The sequence below is a fragment of the Phocoena phocoena genome, chromosome 19 (genome assembly GCF_963924675.1).
Source record: "Phocoena phocoena chromosome 19, mPhoPho1.1, whole genome shotgun sequence".
Classification (NCBI taxonomy): domain Eukaryota; kingdom Metazoa; phylum Chordata; class Mammalia; order Artiodactyla; family Phocoenidae; genus Phocoena; species Phocoena phocoena.
In genome coordinates this window covers 15,956,344-15,974,871 of record NC_089237.1, presented here as the reverse complement: position 1 = coordinate 15,974,871, position 18,528 = coordinate 15,956,344, and the positions used below count along the sequence as shown (strand labels likewise).

Here is an 18,528-nt window from a genome sequence, read left to right as displayed (position 1 = left end):
AATTATACGGTGCATAATATACAACTGGCCCTCTGTAGCTGCAGGTTCTGCACCTGCAGTTGGTTGAATCTGCAGATGCAGAACCCATGGGTGGTCCTGAGATGGCTGTGTTTTATAAACAGGAATAAAGTAAACACTGATTCCACAAAGTTACTCTTAAAGTAATACTGATAAATCAATCATGTACGAGTTAAATTAAGGTACATCCATGTGATTAAACACTCTACAGCTGTCAAAAAAAAAAACTGACAAAGATTTCCAGGATGCATTGTTAGGTGAAAAAACAAACAGGAAGTTACAGAACAATACTGAAAGTCCTCTTCTTACAAACAGGTTAGGCTTCAAATATAGGCTAGGTCATTTAATATAAGCCCAAAATAATTAAAAGGAGCTTAAAGCCTGCATCCTTCACATACATTTCCATCAAATGGGAAGATGAATTAGTCCCTCAGTGTTTTTAAATCAGACAGACACCTCTTCTTCATGTTGGCTTATAATCTAAATGAGCAGCCTTTTCCAAAATGCACCAGTTTTGGTAAGACTTAAAAAAGTCTGTTGAGGTGAGTGTTCTCTACCTAGCCTTGATAAACTCTACAAATACCACAGAGAACTCCTTAGAGGTTAGAGTACTCTGCTTGCCACCCTGTCAAAAACTCTGATGTTATAAGTATTCAAAGGGCATAAAACCTATGGAATCATCTATGATTTGTGATACACATTTCATCTTTTTTAAGATTTTTTTTGCTGTGGACCATTTTTAGAAGTCTTTATTGAATTTTTTACAATATCACTTCTGTGGGTTTTTTTAAAATGTTTTGTTTTTTTGGCTGCAAGGCCAAAATGTGGGATCTTAACTCCCCCATCAGGGATCGAACCCGCACCCCTTGCATTGGAAGGCAAAGTCTTAACCACTGGACCACCAGGGAAGTCCCTACACATTTCATCTTAATTATCTTTTAAGTTCTCACATCACCTACAGACAGTATAGCACATGGATTAGAGTAATGACCCTACAGCCAAACTGCTTGAGTTCGGATTTTCGCACTACCACTTATTAGCTATGTGACTTATTAGGGCAAGTTAACTTCTCTGACCCTCTGTTTCTTCATCTGTAAAATAAGGATATAGTGATACCTACTTCTAAGTACTTAGTGCTGTTAGAATTAAATGAGTTAATATATACGTACTTTGGATAGCACCTGACACATAGTAAGAGCTCTAGGTGCCATTATTAAATTATTATTATTGACCTTCTAAATTTGCAATACCTGAGTAGTCATCTGACATTCATGTGGGGTATATATACACGACACTGAGCCACAAACTCAAGTAATTCCGTTTTATCACTTTTTTTGCTGTTTCCAAATGCCTGGGTGCTGTACTTTACATATATGATTTGTTCCACCCTTCAGAGTCATTTCTGTTGTTGAACACTTCACCTACATATACAACTTCAGTATTTTAATACTATTCTTAATTTTTATTTTCTCTATATTTGTTCACCTCCTAAACTTCAGTACTAACTCTGGTTTTATACTTGTTGTATATGATGGGGGTTAATATTTTTTAATACTTTGAAAATATGCTTGGAGTAAATACACCACAGATAAGAGGGCTGGAGGAACTTTTAAAAGGCTCCTTAGTGTTTGAGGGGGAAATGGCAATATATAAGGAGAAAGCAGACAGCCAGATTGTGCAGGGCTTTGCAAGCTATGTAAAGATTTAGGGATAAATTATTATAGCTATTATATATCTCTAAAGCGTTTTGAGAAGGAAAGTAAAGAGAATGGGTTGATTTGGGAGGGGGAAAGGGAAGCGGCAGGAAAGAGTAAATATGGGAAAATCAGTTAGGAGCTTTTCTAAGACATATTGGTGTCAGATTACAGTGGGAACATTATGAATCCAGTTTTGCATGAATTGAGTTTGATGTATGTGATGTTTGTGTGAAACATCTAAGTTAATGCATTGAAATAGTTGAGTCTTGGATTTAAAAAGTTCGTTGGGAAGACGAGAGTCTTAATTCACTAACACCTAATGAAAATGAAAACTATGATGATTAAAAAAAAATAGCATTGGGAGTTCCCTGGTGGCCTAGTGGTCAGGATTCCAGGCTTTCATGGCCGTGGTCTGGATTCAATCCCTGGCCAGGGAACTGAGATCCCGCAAGCTGCACGGCACGGCAAATGAACGAATGAGTGAATGAATGAATTGAATATATAAATAAATAAAGAGAATATTAAAACAAAAAAAGCATCATCTTTTTCACCAGTAAGAATTTAATGATGACAGTAAAAGAGTACACCAATGGGCCAGATATCCTTTCTGTCCCCCCATATGACAAAGTGACTTTAATTTTTAGCAACAAGATAACATTTATCAAATTTTCCACAGGCAATGGCCTAAAAATGATACAATATGCCATATCTTTAGAAGTATCTGGAAAACTTCCCTCAATGATGACCTTAACATAACTGTGTAAGTAATTTTTTTTAAAGTTGCCATTTGCAGTCACATATTTCTGTGAGTTTGGGCTCTCAATATAATGGTTAAGACAGAGAAGAGAACCAGATGCTGAACCTTTTACTCTGATTCAGTTCTCTTCAACTAAGCCCAATTTATGGAAATCACTATACTCAATGCAATTTCTACATCTGGCCCATTAATCATTAAGACAGGTAGAAACCTGGTGAACAATGGTCTTAGTTCCTTCATTTCTAAAACGGTAATAGCAATGTCTATTTTATAGGATTGTTGAAGACTAAATAAGGAATTAATATTAAGTACTCAGAGTCCTACTACACAGTAAGAAATCAATAAATGGTAGAATTACTGTTTTTATTATTGAGCTGGGATAGTATCTGCTCCCATTGCACTTAAATTCTAAAATCTTCCCTCATAGAAATATAGTCAAACAGAGTATTAGGTTCTATATTGAGAGAAACTAACAATGAGCAACTTTCCAAGTGTTAAGCACTGTATCAGACACAGGTAGAAAGAGGATTAAACAGCTTTATGTGGATTAATTTGGAATCCTGCCTCAATTCTATGGGAAAACCTGTTCATCTAAATTTGAAACCACTAATTTGCAATCTTTTGGAACCTAACTATAATAAACTAGAAACTGCCTACCCTTTAATAAACAAATTTAAAAAAAGAAAGAAGTATAAGTCAGCAAAACATGGGGGCTGCCTAGGTATCAATGAAAATATATATAAATAGATTATCCACAATCAACCTTGCTTTTACATAATCGAGCAGAATAGGGCAATCTATTATATTACCTTCTTTCTAAGCCTCTCACTGTTCTAAACCTTTTCATTTGGACCTCAGACTTCTGCTCAACAGATCTTCCCTCACTTTCCTCACTGAACTCCTGTTCTCCCCTGAGGACCTGTCGGCACTCCCAAAGGGATGCTAATTCCCTCCTATCCCACAGTAAGGTTGGTTTCCTCCTTGCTTCTCACAACTTTTTCCAAGCATTACCCTTTGTCCTTCTGTGAAACCCCTTCCTCCTGAGATTCATACCTTCTCCTTATAACTCTCAGTTACTAAATTCAAGACATTCTGCTTCATTAACGAAAGAATTCTGCACCTCATTCACAGTCTTCCTCTCCTAAGTTATTCTCATATATCTCCCAATTCAACTTCATCTGGACTTCCAGTACCTCTCTAAAACCTCTTATTTACCAATCCCTTCCTGTGTTAACTTTCCTATGTAGTTTACATTTCCTGGTCCACATCTTGCCTGTATTCTTTTTTTTTTTTTTTGCGTACGCGAGCCTCTCACTGCCGTGGCCTCTCCCGTTGCGGAGCACAGGCTCCGGACGCGCAGGCTCAGTGGCCATGGCTCACGGGCGCAGCCACTCCGCGGCATGTGGGATCTTCCCGGAACGGGGCACGAACCCGTGTCCCCTACATCGGCAGGCGGACTCTCAACCACTGCGCCACCAGGGAAGCCCTTGCCTGTATTCTTAATGTTCTTATCCCTTGTCCCTTTTTGACACATGCCTAGCAAACCCCTAATATCTACCTTCTATGCCTGCAGTTGGGTTACTAAGCACTTTATTTGAGTAAAATCATATAACTGAGCAGAAAGGTTCCACAACTAGTTCATGCAGACACACACAAAAAAACTCACCTACAATCATAAAAAAAATTTTTTAATTTGGTAAGTAATCCAATGGGAGGTTACTCAAAAAGTAGGAAAACTGAGTTAAACACTGGAGTAAAAAGAAGGCAGCACTGTTCCTGGTTAAGAAGGCTTTAAGATAGTAACATGTCAGTACTTGCTAAATTAATTCATAGACTTATATAGGTCAGCACTGATCAAAATATTTGTGAAATTTCAAAGCAGTAGTAAAATACACATAAAAAAATAAAGAATTAAAAAAAGGTTAAAGACTTCTTAGCAAAGAAAGAATTGGAAAAAAAATGATGGGAGATAGGTGTTATTAGATATTAAAAGACAATATAAAGTGTTAATAATAAAACAGTATAATACTGAATTAAAAACAGAAAATTAACTAATGAAAGAAAGGAGAGGTTCTGTGGACAGAGCAAAACATTTTTTAAAAATCTAATACATGAGAACCTGTTGTATAGCACAGGGAACTCCACTTCGTTTTACAGCAGAAACTAACACAACATTGTAAAACAACTATACCTCAATAAAAAATAAATAAATAAAAATTTAAAAAATAAAATAAATTTAATATAAAACCAAGTAAGATACCATGTGGGGCAGGGGGGAAATTATTTAATAAATAACATGGACCAAACTAAGTAATAATACTATGATAAAATTTTTTTTAATATTTATTTATTTATTTGGTTATGTCAGATCTTAGTTGTAGCAGAAATTTTAAAAAACTTTTTTTAAACTACCAAGAACTGTATGTTTATTGAGTTGCAGAAAGATGACAATTTTCCAGCTATTGGAGCAATAGGAGAAAGTTTAAATGACACAGCTGATGAGTTCAACTACATAACAATTTAAAATATCAGATTAATAAAAATCAATAGAATTAAGATTAAAAGGCAAAGAATCTGGAGCAAATATGCAATAAACAAAGATACAGCTCACAGAAATAGGAATACATTTAAAATAAACACTTGAGAAAATACCCAGAATCCTTCACAGTTACAAACATGCAAGACAAAATACCTCACAATTTTCCAGTAAGCAAGAATACATAATAATGGTAAATCTGATATTGATAGGACTATGAAGGAAGTCTTACACTATTGGTGACACCTTGATTATCACACCTCTCTCTGCCGCGTGGTTATCAACTGGGCAAAAAGTAATTTGTTGTAGAACTGATCACACCTTTTGACTCATAAATTCCATTTTAGAGTATATAACCCAAGGAAATGACTTAAAAGAAAAGTTGTACATAATTATCTATCTTAGCATCTTAGAAAGAGGATTATAATAATTAATGACAGAAACAAAACACATTACCAGCTAATGTTTACTGAGCATTTATTACCATGCCAGAAGGCTGTGCCAAATGCTTTAAATATACTACTTCATTCTTCAATTCTATGAGACAGTTACTATTATCTTTATTTTATAGATGAGAAATATGAAATAATCAGACATTAAGTAACTTGCCCACAGTATACTACTGCATGTTTAAGTGACAGGGTTAGGGTTTGTACTAAGGCTGTAGGCTCAAAACCCATGCTCTAAGCCACAGAATATAGACTCTAATAAAAAACCTGGGAAAAAATACCTAAAGACGGGAACATGATTAAGTAAACCATAGCGTAAAACCCAAAGCAACTCTACACAGTTATTAAAAGTAGCATATAAGGAGCTACACAGACACTTGGAAATATTTTTATGAACTAGTGTCAATCATAAAGATAAAACAAAAGGGATACCCAGGGGACTTCCCTGGCGGTCCAGTGGTTAAGACTCCGTGCTTCCAATACAGGGGCCACGGGTTCTATTCCTGGTCGGGGAACTAAGATCCCACATGCCGCGTGGCGTGGCCAAAAAAAAAAAGGAATACCCAGAATCTTGTTACAGTCATAAAAAGTGATGGAATTCCATATATTTTATTCTTTTACAGTTCTATAGAAATGAACAGATTACAAACCTTCTGCATATAGTCGCTCTGCGAGGAAAACTGCATCTCTGTAAGCATAGTGGTTTAGCGCTTGCCATATAGCAGCCTGTAAGTGGAGGAAAAAGAACATAAATATACAAACAGAGAGAGTTTCAAGGTAACTCTTAGCACAGAGCCTTGCATATAATACTCAAATTAACATGTCTAAATTAAGTAATAAAACCTCACTGCCCACAGTGCAAACTCCATAACGTATTAGATAAGGCTCTTCACTGTATGGCTCCTAACATATCTGAATTTACTCACTCAACTCCCCATGAACTTTTAGACCTCTGTGTCTCTGTACTTCCTTTTCCTTCACTGGGGAATGTGGGCTCCTTCACCTACCTCCTCTTATAAATTCCTCATCCCTATAGACTCAGCTTAAATAATATCTACTTCATAAAGCTTTCTTCACTGGAGAGCTCTAATATTCATTTATTCAATAAATATTTACTGAGTGCCTACTATGTGCCAGCACTTTCTAGACTCTAGGCACACAATAAATAACGAATAGTTTCTGTTCTCATAGAGTGCATTTTAGTGTTACTCCTGTCTAGATCAGTGGCTATCAACCCTTTCTTGTGGTGCTCTACCTCAAATCCACTGAATCACAATCTCCGGAAGTTGGGATTGAGTTTAGATATCCTTATTTTTAAACCTTTTTACTGATAAGCATTCAGGGTTCAGAACGATTCTTCTACTTTCTAGGTAAGTAGTTCTGTCTCCTTTTATAGTATACTCTTTTGAAAAACTTATGAAAGCTATGGACCTCCTCCCCAGAAAAAAGCACATGGACATATATACAGGAAATGTGTATACAGTGTGTGGGGTTCACAAATATCTTGGTTCGTTAAGAATCACTTGTCTAGCTGATGGGAGACAGTATTAGAGCCCAATACATAAAAGGTGTTCAATAAATATTTATGGAATTCAATTCAGATACTTGAAAGGGGAAGAGACAAGTTACTGACCTAGAAACGTGCTTTCTCTTTTGCATATTAGAGACTACAGCAGTACTAATGCCTTGAGGAGCACTGCCGCTGCCAGGACTAGGAGAGGTACTCTTTGTTTGAAACTCAAAAAGTCTTTCACCATACAAGGTCAGAAATGTTGGGTAAGTATACATGAAATAACAATTGTACTGGTAAATCAATCTGGGTAAGTTATGGATTTAAAAGATTTTAATGGGCTGGTTAGTGAATCTAACCATCATTTATAGAACTGCACATAAAGAAAAGTACCTAGGGTCTACCCCCTCTTTCCTAGTCCCAGTCTGTAACAGAATCTTCTTTCCTGTAAACTTTTATTTTCCTAAGTGGTTTTTCTACCTACAGGCTACAATGTAATCCATCCTGTCCCAGAATTCCTCAAACAAAAACATCATCACTGCTAAATAGGAGACAATAGTGAGAGGCTTGGGCTCAAATTCATGTTCCATGACTTACTAGTTCTGTGTCTTGGGCAAGTAACAATGTCTCTTAAGACTCAGTCTCTTAATTTAAAACATAAGACTCCAATAAAGTACACAATGGTTCCTAGCACATACCTAATAATTACTCAATAAATTTTAGCTGCTGCCCTCATCATTATCACTATCATGTCTTCTTCCCTGATCAAAACTTGCTAATGATTCCTCTTGGATAGCCTCACAAAGTTTACACAATAAACATCTACAGAACAAAGCTCCATCAGTCCCTAAACATCAGCTGTATTTTCATATTTCAGAGTCTTCACCTCTGTTTGGGCTGTCCTTTGTCTTTAACTTCTATCTCCTGAAATTTGTCATCCTTTCTTCAAAATTCAGCTTACATGGTCTCTTCCTTTCATGAAGTCTTCACTGATCTATCCCATGCAATATTAATTACTCCATCCTATGAGGTCCTGGACAATTTTGTTTATACTTTTTAAAAAAATATCAGGCTTTTTATTAGATTTGGTTATATTATTTGGTTAACCAGGTTGCAACTTCTTGCGGGCAAAAGCCAGATTCTATTTTTCTCTATAATTCCCTGGTTATCCTACTTAACTAAGTTATTTCCCTAGTTATCCTAGATAACTGTCTTTAAACATAGAGAATGCTCGGGCTTCCCTGGTGGCGCAGTGGTTGAGAGTCTGCCTGTCGATGCAGGGGACACGGGTTCGTGCCCTGGTCCAGGAGGATTCGACATGCCGCAGAGCGGCTGGGCCCGTGAGCCACGGCCGCTGAGCCTGCGCGTCCGGAGCCTGTGCTCCGCAACGGGAGAGGCCACAACAGTGAGAGGCCCGCGTACAAAAACAAAACAAAACAAAACAAAAAAAAAACATAGTGAATGCTCAATAAAGTTTGTTGAATGAATGTTTTAAAACTCTGAATCTATTTTCCACTTACTGACCTGTAAACTTTTAGTAACCCAATCTGGAGGTAAAATATAAGATATTCCTATAAACATTATTAAAACATTAATGTTGGCAATATAAAAAAATACAAAATAACATCCAGCTGTTTCTTCCTTGATACAATAAGCAAAACATTATAAAGGAACCAAGAATCTGGTAAGGAGATAAGGGTCAGTCTGACCGAGGGGTTGGAATACATCAGATTTGGGGGCAATAAAATCTCTCAGTGGTGTGATCTATAAATACCTGGAAGATAACCAGATTTTTCTGGTAAATGGCAGCTGAGATCATGTCTCCATACTACTTGGATCATTTTCCTTATCATCTTATTCAATATGCCTGCCACCTCTGAAATACATCATTCATCCATTTGGTAAATATTTATTGAGCATCTACTTTGTTTGCTATATGATCCTGATTGCAGTAAAAACAACAACAACATAAAAAACTTAACCAATTTGAGAAAATCAAGTTCTTCAGGTAGGCTGCACAAAGTCTTAACATTTTGAATTTTCAGGTATTTACTGACAATGAGAAATAAGTCGGGTATTATTCTACAGGCACCTATCTGGTCATTGTCATTGTGCTCACTGTGCTTTTGTTTTCTTATCAAACAGTCAGAAAGCTGAACCTTTGAACAAAAATATGTGGTGTTAGCAAGGAGTGAATATAATAGCAGGTTTTAAACATACTACAGAATCACTGCTATCTAATCTGTATTTCCTCTATACTACAACACAGCAAAGAGACAGATAAAAGATAATGCGATAAACTGTGTTTTCCTCAGAGAATTTCAACATTTGGATAGAATAACTCAAAAAAAAAGTCATTCAGAAAACAACAGCTAAAGGGTATTCAAACCTAATGTGACTCAATTATTTCTTGAATACTTAATATGATCTCCACACCTCAATCCAAGGCAGATAAAGATCCCTCGGACACTAATCTAGATGACCAAATCAATTCTCTGAGCTTTAGCTTTAATCATCTGTAAAATAAGGATAAAAATACTTACCTCTGAGATAAGCCTAGCACAGTGCCTGGCTAAATTCTAAACCCCCCAAAGAACTGATCTGGCCTTCTGGTGTTCTACCAGACCATATATGACCTAGGGTTCTGAAACTATGCCTATAGGTATCTTTCAAAATGATACTCATTTATTTCATTTTATTAAAAAAATTTTTTAAATTAATTAATTAATTTATTGGCTGCGATGGGTCTTCGTTGCTGCGCATGGGCTCTCTCTAGTTGCAGTGAGTGGAGTCTACTCTTCGTTGTGGTGTTCAGGCTGCTCATTGCAGTGGCTTCTCTTTCTGCAGAGCATGGGCTCTAGGTGCGTGGGCTTCAGTAGTTGTGGCACACGGGCTTAGCTGCTCCGAGGCATGTGGGATCTTCCCGGACCAGGGCTCGAACCCGTGTCCCCTGCATTGGCAGGGGGATTCTTAACCACTGCGCCACCAGGGAAGCCCCGATACTCATTTAAATTAGGCAACTGCAGTAATAATGAAAGGAAGAAACTTAATAAACATTTACTTTTTTTTTTTTTTTTGGTGTGGCATGTGGGATCTTAGTTCCCCGACCAGGGATCAAACCTGCGCCTCCTGCATTGGAAGCGCAGAGTCTTAACCACTGGACTGCCAGGGAAGTCCCCTAAACATTTACTTTTAAAGGCAGACCATTTTTTCCCTGGATTACTTTAAGAGTGTCTTACTTAGCCCTTCTGAATTCTTTTCTACCCTATGATCCATTCTCTCCCTATGAGCTTTTCACAAGTCAGATCTGATCATATTACCCCTTTGCTTAAAATCCTTCAATGGCTTCTCACTGTTCTTGATGATAAAAGCAAAAGCCACCAAACTAGGCAGTATGGTATAGTCTGTACCTACCTCTTCTGTTCATCTTGCATCATATTTTCTCATGCTTTCCATGCTACCACAACGACCTTCTTTCAGCTCCTCAAATCTGCCATGTTATCCTTCTGCCACAGGTCCTTTAAACATACAGTTCATTTTGCCTGGCACACCCCCTTCCTTTCCTTCAAAATATGCAAATTCTAGTCATTCTTTGGACTTCTTTCCCAGGGAAGGCTTTTTTAGGACACCCAGATGAGGTTAGGCATCCTTATACACTCTGATGACACCAAGTACCTTTCCTTTGCAATACTTCTCACTGTTTTAATTTTACACATATAGAAGAGTATGTGAATAATGTCTTCCTCACTATAATATAAACTCTAGAAAGGTAGGGACTACATCTGTTTTTGCTCACTATATACTCCCAGCATTTATTATGTACTTTTTTTTTTTTTTTGCGGTACGCGGGCCTCTCACTGTTGCGGCCTCTCCCGTTGCGGAGCACAGGCTCCGGACACGCAGGCTCAGCGGCCATGGCTCACGGGCCCAGCTGCTCCGCGGCATGTGGGATCTTCCCGGACCGGGGCATGAACTCGTGTCCCCTGCATCGGCAGGCGGACTCTCAACCACTGCACCACCAGGGAAGCCCTATTATGTACTTTTTAAGTAGGTGCTTTAACTAACTTATGGTGAATGAATAAACAAATGGCCTTTGAACTCTGGCAGTCCTCCCACTGTTAGCATTTTATGTTAGTCTTAGCCTTAAGTTTTTCTGTATTATTATATGTCCAATAGTTAAGGATCTCTGGAAATCTTGAAGAAACTCCATGGTACATAGAATTATTTTTGTAATGCAAATAATTACCACCTAATTACTCCTTTATAAAATATGGGGATTTCCTAAGAACCTACTAAAAGAACATGGTGAGGAGAAAGAATATACCCAGGATTTGATGTTGGAGACCTGTGTTCAAATGTGTGTGCCAGCACTTTCAGCAGTGTGACTTTGGGGAATTATTTAACGTTTCTCAGCCTCAATTTCCTCATGTGAAAAATGGAACTCTATTTTTGGACTTGTGTGGGTTAAATGAAATGATATGGTGCTCCTAGTATACTGACTGGCACACATTAGGCACTTAAAACCTTTTGCTTTTCCAGCTCTTAATATAAACAAATTCAATAAATATAATTTATAGTTTGTGTTATGTAACATCTCTCATTATATCTGCCACAGTTGTTTATTTTGTAACATATAAGCCACACACACACACACACAAAAATAGATTCTGAAGAACCTAGGGCCAGGACAGGAATAAAGACACAGACGTAGAGAATGGACTTGAGCACACAGGGAGGGGGAAGGGTAAGCTGGGGCGAAGTGAGAGAGTGGCATGGATACATATACACTACCAAATGTAAAATAGACAGCTAGTGGGAAGCAGCCGCATAGCAGAGGGAGATCAGCTCGGTGCTTTGTGACCACCTGGAGGGGTGAGATAGGGAGGGTGGGAGGGAGACGCAAGAGGGAGGAGATATGGGGATATATGTATATGTATAGCTGATTCACTTTGTTATACAGCAGAAACTAACACACCATTGTAAAGCAATTATACTCCAACAAAGATGTTGAAAAAATAAAGTAAAATAACTAAAAAAAAAAAAAAAGACCCAATGATTGATTCACCAGCTACATTAGTGATACTGATCGCCACGAAAATTTGGCACATTAATATTGTGGCCCAAAACTCCTAGGACTTTGACTTTCTGTCTTTTTAAAATTAAATAAATGAAAGAGAAAAAAAGTATCATATTCAAGAGTTCTATCCATTTCTGATTTAAAATCAAGTTTTGCTCAGAACATCATCATTCCTTTATCACCAATTCTTAAGAGGGTCAGAAAGGGACAGTGAAGGCAGGCAACAAAAACTCCCATATGTCCCAGAAGTAAAAATTGCCACATAACAGCTTCCATCACCACTCTGCTCCAGCATCTGAGTGACGGTATGTATCTCTTTTGGGGGAACGGAGTGGGGAATAAACTATTTTCTAAAGCATTACAAATTGGTAGCTCATGACAGACAGGGTTAAGATTAGCCCCCTTGTTATTCATCTACTGCTCAACTGCTGGTATAAACCTGCCCATAAAAGAATATCACTCAGTGAATCACTTCAGGAGTTCTACAAAGTAAAGCCACATGGACGAAATGCTGCGAAAGGTGATGAAGCCAAACAGAGCAACACCCACCGACCCCAAAAAAAGTTTAAAAGAGAAATCCTACTGATTAAATTAATGGGTCAGTCCTATGCTACACTGATTTTAAAGATAATTAAATCAACACCACAGAAATGAAACGGCAAAGTTCCTTACTTGCTTGCTCTTCTTAAATATAAAATATTATTTTAAATATAAACAAACCTCTGTAAGTTGTACAACTAATTCAGACTTAAATGTGACCACATAGATTGTTTTGTGTTATTCTTGTTTTTGTCAAAAAAGAAAATAGTTTTCTTTTAGATTATAAAAGATCTTTTTTTAGATCATAAAAGAAATGAACAATATAAGAAGGTATGAAGAAAAAAAATCACTGTGGAATTTTCCTATTATACATTACAATCTAATTTCTAGAACTCTAATTTAGTTCAGGTCTACATCAGTGGTTCTCAGTCTGGGCAATTTTGCCCCCCAAAAGGACATGTAGTAATGTCTGGGGGGCATCTTTGGTTGTCACAAACGGAGGGGACATCTAGTGGGCAGAGGCCAGGGATGCTGCAAAACACTCTACAATACACAGGACAGTACCCCTACAACAAAAAATTAGCTTGCTCAAAACATCAATAGTGCCAAGATTGAGAAACCCTGATGTACATTACCATGTAACTGGATTTCTCTAGCCTGTATGTCTCCTTAAATCTTGTCTTGTCCCTCCTTCCCAATAGCATCAGATTAATTTTTCCAAAGCAGTGCTTTCATTACATAATTTTTCTGTTGAAAAACCTATAATGGCTATTTATTACCAACAAATTAAATCTAAACTCCTCAGCCTGGATGTTAAGTCCCCTGTAACCTGATTCTACTTGGCTAGCAAAACCTTATCTTTTCCTCCTCTATTTCATCCTAGCCAATGCTATAGTTTTATTATTTTCCTGTTCCTAAACACCATTCTCAACGTTGGGCTCTTGCTCATGCCATTCCATGCCAAGAATATTCTCTCTTCCCTACCAGTTCAAACCCTTTCCACCTTCTAAAGCTTTAAGTTCTACTCCTTCAAGAAACCGTTCCCATTTTTCCAGTCTACAAGGATCTCTCTTTCCTGTATTTATTGTTATCTGTGCAATCACATACTGACTTGTAACATTATCCAGTTGTTCCTGTTAAGTATACTTATCTTCCCAACAAGACTAGACCCCTCAAAAGATTAGAGGTTACATATCCACATTTCTACTGGTTGGTTTCACAAATATCTCCAACTCAATTTGTTCACAACAGAATTCTTAATTGTCCTCCTTCAAATTTGTCTCCTCTCAAAGAATTCTCCTTATTAAATGGTGCCCCCCCAAATTAAATCCAGGTAGCTGTTCTTGATCCCCCCACAATCAATTTCCATGTCTCATTGGTTCTTCCTCTAAAACATCTCTTGAATTTATCTACTTCTTTCCTACTCCACTGCTACCACTTTAGTCTAGGTTACCTTCATCCTAAGACTGTGTTTACTTTTGCCTCCTTCCTCCCTGACCTTTCACATATAGTAGCCAGAGAGATCTTAAGATCTATATCAGATAGTGTCAACCCATGGCTGAAAATCCTTCAGTGATTCCCCATTACAGTTAGAATGAAAACTGAACTCCTTATAATGGCCTTCCATTACTATGCAACTCCAGCCACACTGGCCCTCTTTCAGTTCTTCCAATGCCAAGTTCTGCTGTGTCTTAGGCACTTTGCACATGCTGTTTTCTCTGCTTGTAATGCTCTTCAAACTACTGTTTCCTTCTCAAACTTTGAACTCAGCTTCAATGTTATTTGCTCAAAAGGAACTTTCCTAACATCCTTTTTAGAGTAGGTGTTAGAATGTCTTTTATCTGTGCTTGGCACATATCAGGTGCATAAGTCTTCCCAATTTGATTTTTTTCATTGAGGCTGCTTCTGAACATTGATGGTCCAATTGCAAATCTGACTTAGGTCAGGACCCTCCTATTAGGTCTCTCTCCTAACACCCTATTTATAGTGCCCTTCTTATCACAGTTTATAATTATTAATTTGTGATTATTTGTCTCATGCTTTCTCTATATATAAGCACAAAGGCTATATCGGGATACTAGTCCATAAAGGAATTACTACATACTTGTAACGACTTCCCCCTCTACCTCCCCATCCCAAAGCTTATTCTCTCAGTTCAGGTACTATGTAGCACTGTCTTCAAGACACTATATTGGACCTAATGTAATCTGTTTTCCAAAAGAAAATTTTATAAACAAAATGTTTCAGCTAACTTGTATAAATTTTTTCAATGAAGATCAAATAGTCAAATGCCTATTGATTTATCAATTTAGTTACTTACATATATTTTTTTAAAGCATAAAATATATTTAGGAATTTCACTTTTTTCTACTCTCATTGGATAACACAGCTTTATTGAAAAGCCATTATGGGGGGGGGGTGGGAATCATCTAACACAATTTTCCTGAATACACTACCTTCAATTCTATTACTTGAAAATGGTACCTTATGAATCCACGTTAGATGCTGTCCCTGTTCATCTTATCCCAAGCCAAAAGTATTCCTTCACTATCTAATAATCTCTAAAACAATATTATATGTGTAAAGCACCCACTTACTATACTGCTTACTAAGGTGATTTTTTTTTTTTTTTTTTTTTTTTTTTTACTAAGGTGATTTTTACTTCATCCAACACTTCTGTGATGTCCTACCCCCAGGAATAATTGACAAATCTACATGTCCTTTTAAAAATCAATTTCATCAGGTGAATTTTATAAACATGCAAATTAGCATTGATTCAAGTCACTTAGGCTAGTGTGTCTTCCCTAAATAGTTATTTTAAAAATAAAATAATTGACAGAATTTCTGCCTCATAATAGGAGAGATTTTTTGCAAAGACGCAAAGTAACAATTTCCTATAAGAGATAATTTGGAGGAGGCACTTATATTTAGGCTTATGTGACGTATCAACCTGGGTATTCCATGTTAAAACTTTAAAAAAAGAAAAAGCAAAAAACAGTTGCTCATCTTTTCTCTCAACTTTTTCCTATGCCTAGTAATACCTCAAACCCTGAGGCATCCCTAGAAAGGAAACGCTTTTCCAACTTACTCTCATTCCTCTACAAATACATGCAATCGCTTATCATAGTTTGAAAAAAAAAAAGTATCTTATTTAGTTGTTCTATTTTTATTTTCTTCCTTACTCTTCTTTCCTGTTTTCAGCACTATCCCTGATCAGTTTATCTTTATCATCGTAGCCAAAGTTGCTTGTTCCTCCTACTGCTCCAGATCTCTTCTTGAATGACTTCTTATCCTAAAAATTACAACCAAATTCTCACCTAGCTATATCCTAAAACTTCTTACCTCTGTCCCCAAATCTAATAAACAAAGGTAGTGTGCGTGAGGGTGGGGGGAGACAAATTTGACCCTTAAGCCTTAAAAATACCGAAATGCATTACTGCTAAGAGTACTTTAAGGAAAAAGAGAAAACCTGATGGGTACTATCAAGGAGTTGGCTACATGTTTCTTTTCTTCTCCATGTTTTTATGCATGTTGAAATTGTTATTAAAAAGTGGTTATAGGCTAGCAATAAAACTAGTTTATCATTTTAGAAGCTGTACCTATAGGGCAAATGTATCATTAATTATTAAGACAAAATAACAAAATTATGAAACAGAAATTAAACAACTTGAGTGATCTGCTTATCCATTTAAGAGAATATAGATAGCAACTTCTAATTTCATGTTAGGCCTCAAAAAACAAAAATCTTAAAAAGAGACTCTTTACTAGTAAGAGAAATTTGGATGGAAAGAAATAGCTTTGAAAGCACCAGCATAATGTACAAACAGGTAAACTTCCTAAGACAGAATCCCACATTACGTTAATTAAAAAACGAATAGCTGCTATATGTAAAGAGCTGGAGAAGGAGCCAACTAGGAGAAGTTGATATTTCATCCTGTGAAGAAAAATTAAGGAAATATGGAAGGAGTGATGTATTAAAATATTTACTATTTGACATCACAGGTCTTTAAGGGCAATATGAAGCAATTTCTAAAATCGGTTTGCTTTATAACTTCAAAATAAAGAAAGCCCATGACTCAATGACAGCAGTTGATAGAAGTCAACTCTTCTAATTAAGTCAAAGATCACAGGATAGGGTGAAAGTCTCACAGACCTGGTCCATCACCAAGGGACAAAAGATTCAGTTTCTTCAGATGGCGGGGGGGAAATGACTTGGCACTGCTTCACACACTTAAAAATCCAATAGTGTTTCTTCCATGCCAACAGAGCACTGTGCGTCAAAGCATACCTTGGTGTGGTATGGATGGAAAAACCATCATTTGTCTTTCATTTCCTGAACGCCTGGTAAACAGGCACGATAAAACACTCCTCATCCCCCTCACAGGTCATGGAAAAAATCCAATTTGCCGTTTCCACCCTCTCCCCTTGTATAGGTGCTTGCGCCTCGGCACTGGGCCTTGGGGTTCTCTTCGCAGATCATTGTCCAGAGGGAAATTTACTGAGCGAGAAAAGCAACGTGGACTATAAAGTCTGTTACCAAAATAGAAATTAGTATTAAAAACACCGATCCTACCCTCCCTCCACCCTCTCACAGAAAACAAAAACAAAACCAACACTCGTCCTGCAAACTTGCCCCATCGTTATGAAGATCGTACAAGCGCTGATCAAACGTGCCTCCCAAACATCCTTAGGCAAGAGAGCACCTCGGGCGAGTTGTCGGCCCCTCATCCCTCACGCCGGCCGGGCCCAGCCGCTGGTATGACAGGAGGGGCTCACCGGACGCTGGCCGGGGGAGAAATGAGGTATTATTGCCGAACTCCGCTCACACCAAGGGGAAGAAGTAACGTAGGGCCAGAGGTAACACGGCTGAGGTTGCGGGCAAGGCCTCGGAACTAACGAGAAGACAGGCAGGAGCCGGCGTGAGGGGAGGCGGGAGAAGCAGCTGGGCCTAGGCCGCACCAGGCCGCGGAGTGGCCATACGCTGCTTCTCGACCGAGGCTGAGAGCCAAGCCTCAGAGAAGACGGTTACCATTACCTGGACAGGTTCCTGCAGCACCGTCATCCTGGAGGCTCAGGCCCACTTTCTGCAGTGCCTCAGGCCCCCCCCGTAGCGGCTCCGGCCCGGCCAGCCCCGGCTCATTTAAACTCACCAGCGACCGTTACCGGGGGATGGGGGAAGCCGAGCGTTTGCCGAGCACCTCCGAGCGGGACACGGAAAAACCCGAAGTGGAGAGACCCGCGCGGGAGCCAGACGAAAAGGCCCGAAGGAGACCGGAAATACCCGAGGTGAATCAGCGGAGGAGGAGACCGTTGCCGGAAGTTGTCGAGGACTACCGGAGACTACCGAGTGTGATCCAGAGCGTAGGTTTCTCTTCTCGGCCACGCCTTCCTTCACGCACGCCACGCCCCATCGGCCACCCAAGGCTGGGGCACGCCTCATCGACAACCAATAGGCTGGGCGTGGCGTGCGGGAGTCCGCTGGGAGCATTACGTGGCCGGGCCGAGCTCTCGGTTCGCCGTTCAACCTTGCTGGATTAATTGGTGCGTGGTAGATTAAGCAAAGAGTTAAACTCGAGAGTTTGGGGCTGACTTTAATTAATCAAGAAGTATCTGTCTGTTGAGTTTAGGTCGTTCATCCATTCCAGAACTACCTATTCATGGCTCAAAGGGAAATAGGAAATTGGAAAGATTGCCATTCTTCAAAGATTTAGTATGACCTCTGTCCTCAAAGAGATTACGGTCTGTTTAACGAAAAGTAACGTAACAAAGAATGCTACATTATGTGGTGCCCATTATAAGTGACGTAAAAATTCAGAGGAACGGGAAATTAATTAGCATTGAGATGAGGAAAGTTTCAGACTTAAACTGGGTTTTGAAGGGTGGGTAGACTTAGAAGAAATGAAAGGAGAAAGTGAAAGGATGCAGAATGAGATCAATCTGGTAA

At 38.4% G+C, this 18,528-nt stretch overlaps 1 protein-coding gene across 1 annotated transcript in view; it reads right to left on the bottom strand.

The window, feature by feature from the left end:
- Positions 1–17,776, bottom strand: part of CDC27 (cell division cycle 27) — a 58,751-nt gene extending 40,975 nt beyond the window's left edge. Inside the window, exons 1-2 of the mRNA XM_065896526.1 lie at positions 17,620–17,776; positions 6,108–6,183 (exon numbers count right to left, since the gene is read on the bottom strand). Of these exons, the coding sequence (XP_065752598.1) occupies positions 6,108–6,183; positions 17,620–17,646 (103 nt within the window). The 5' untranslated portion in view covers positions 17,647–17,776. The remainder of the gene's footprint in view (positions 1–6,107; positions 6,184–17,619) is intronic.
- Between the last annotated feature and the right edge of the window lie 752 nt (positions 17,777–18,528).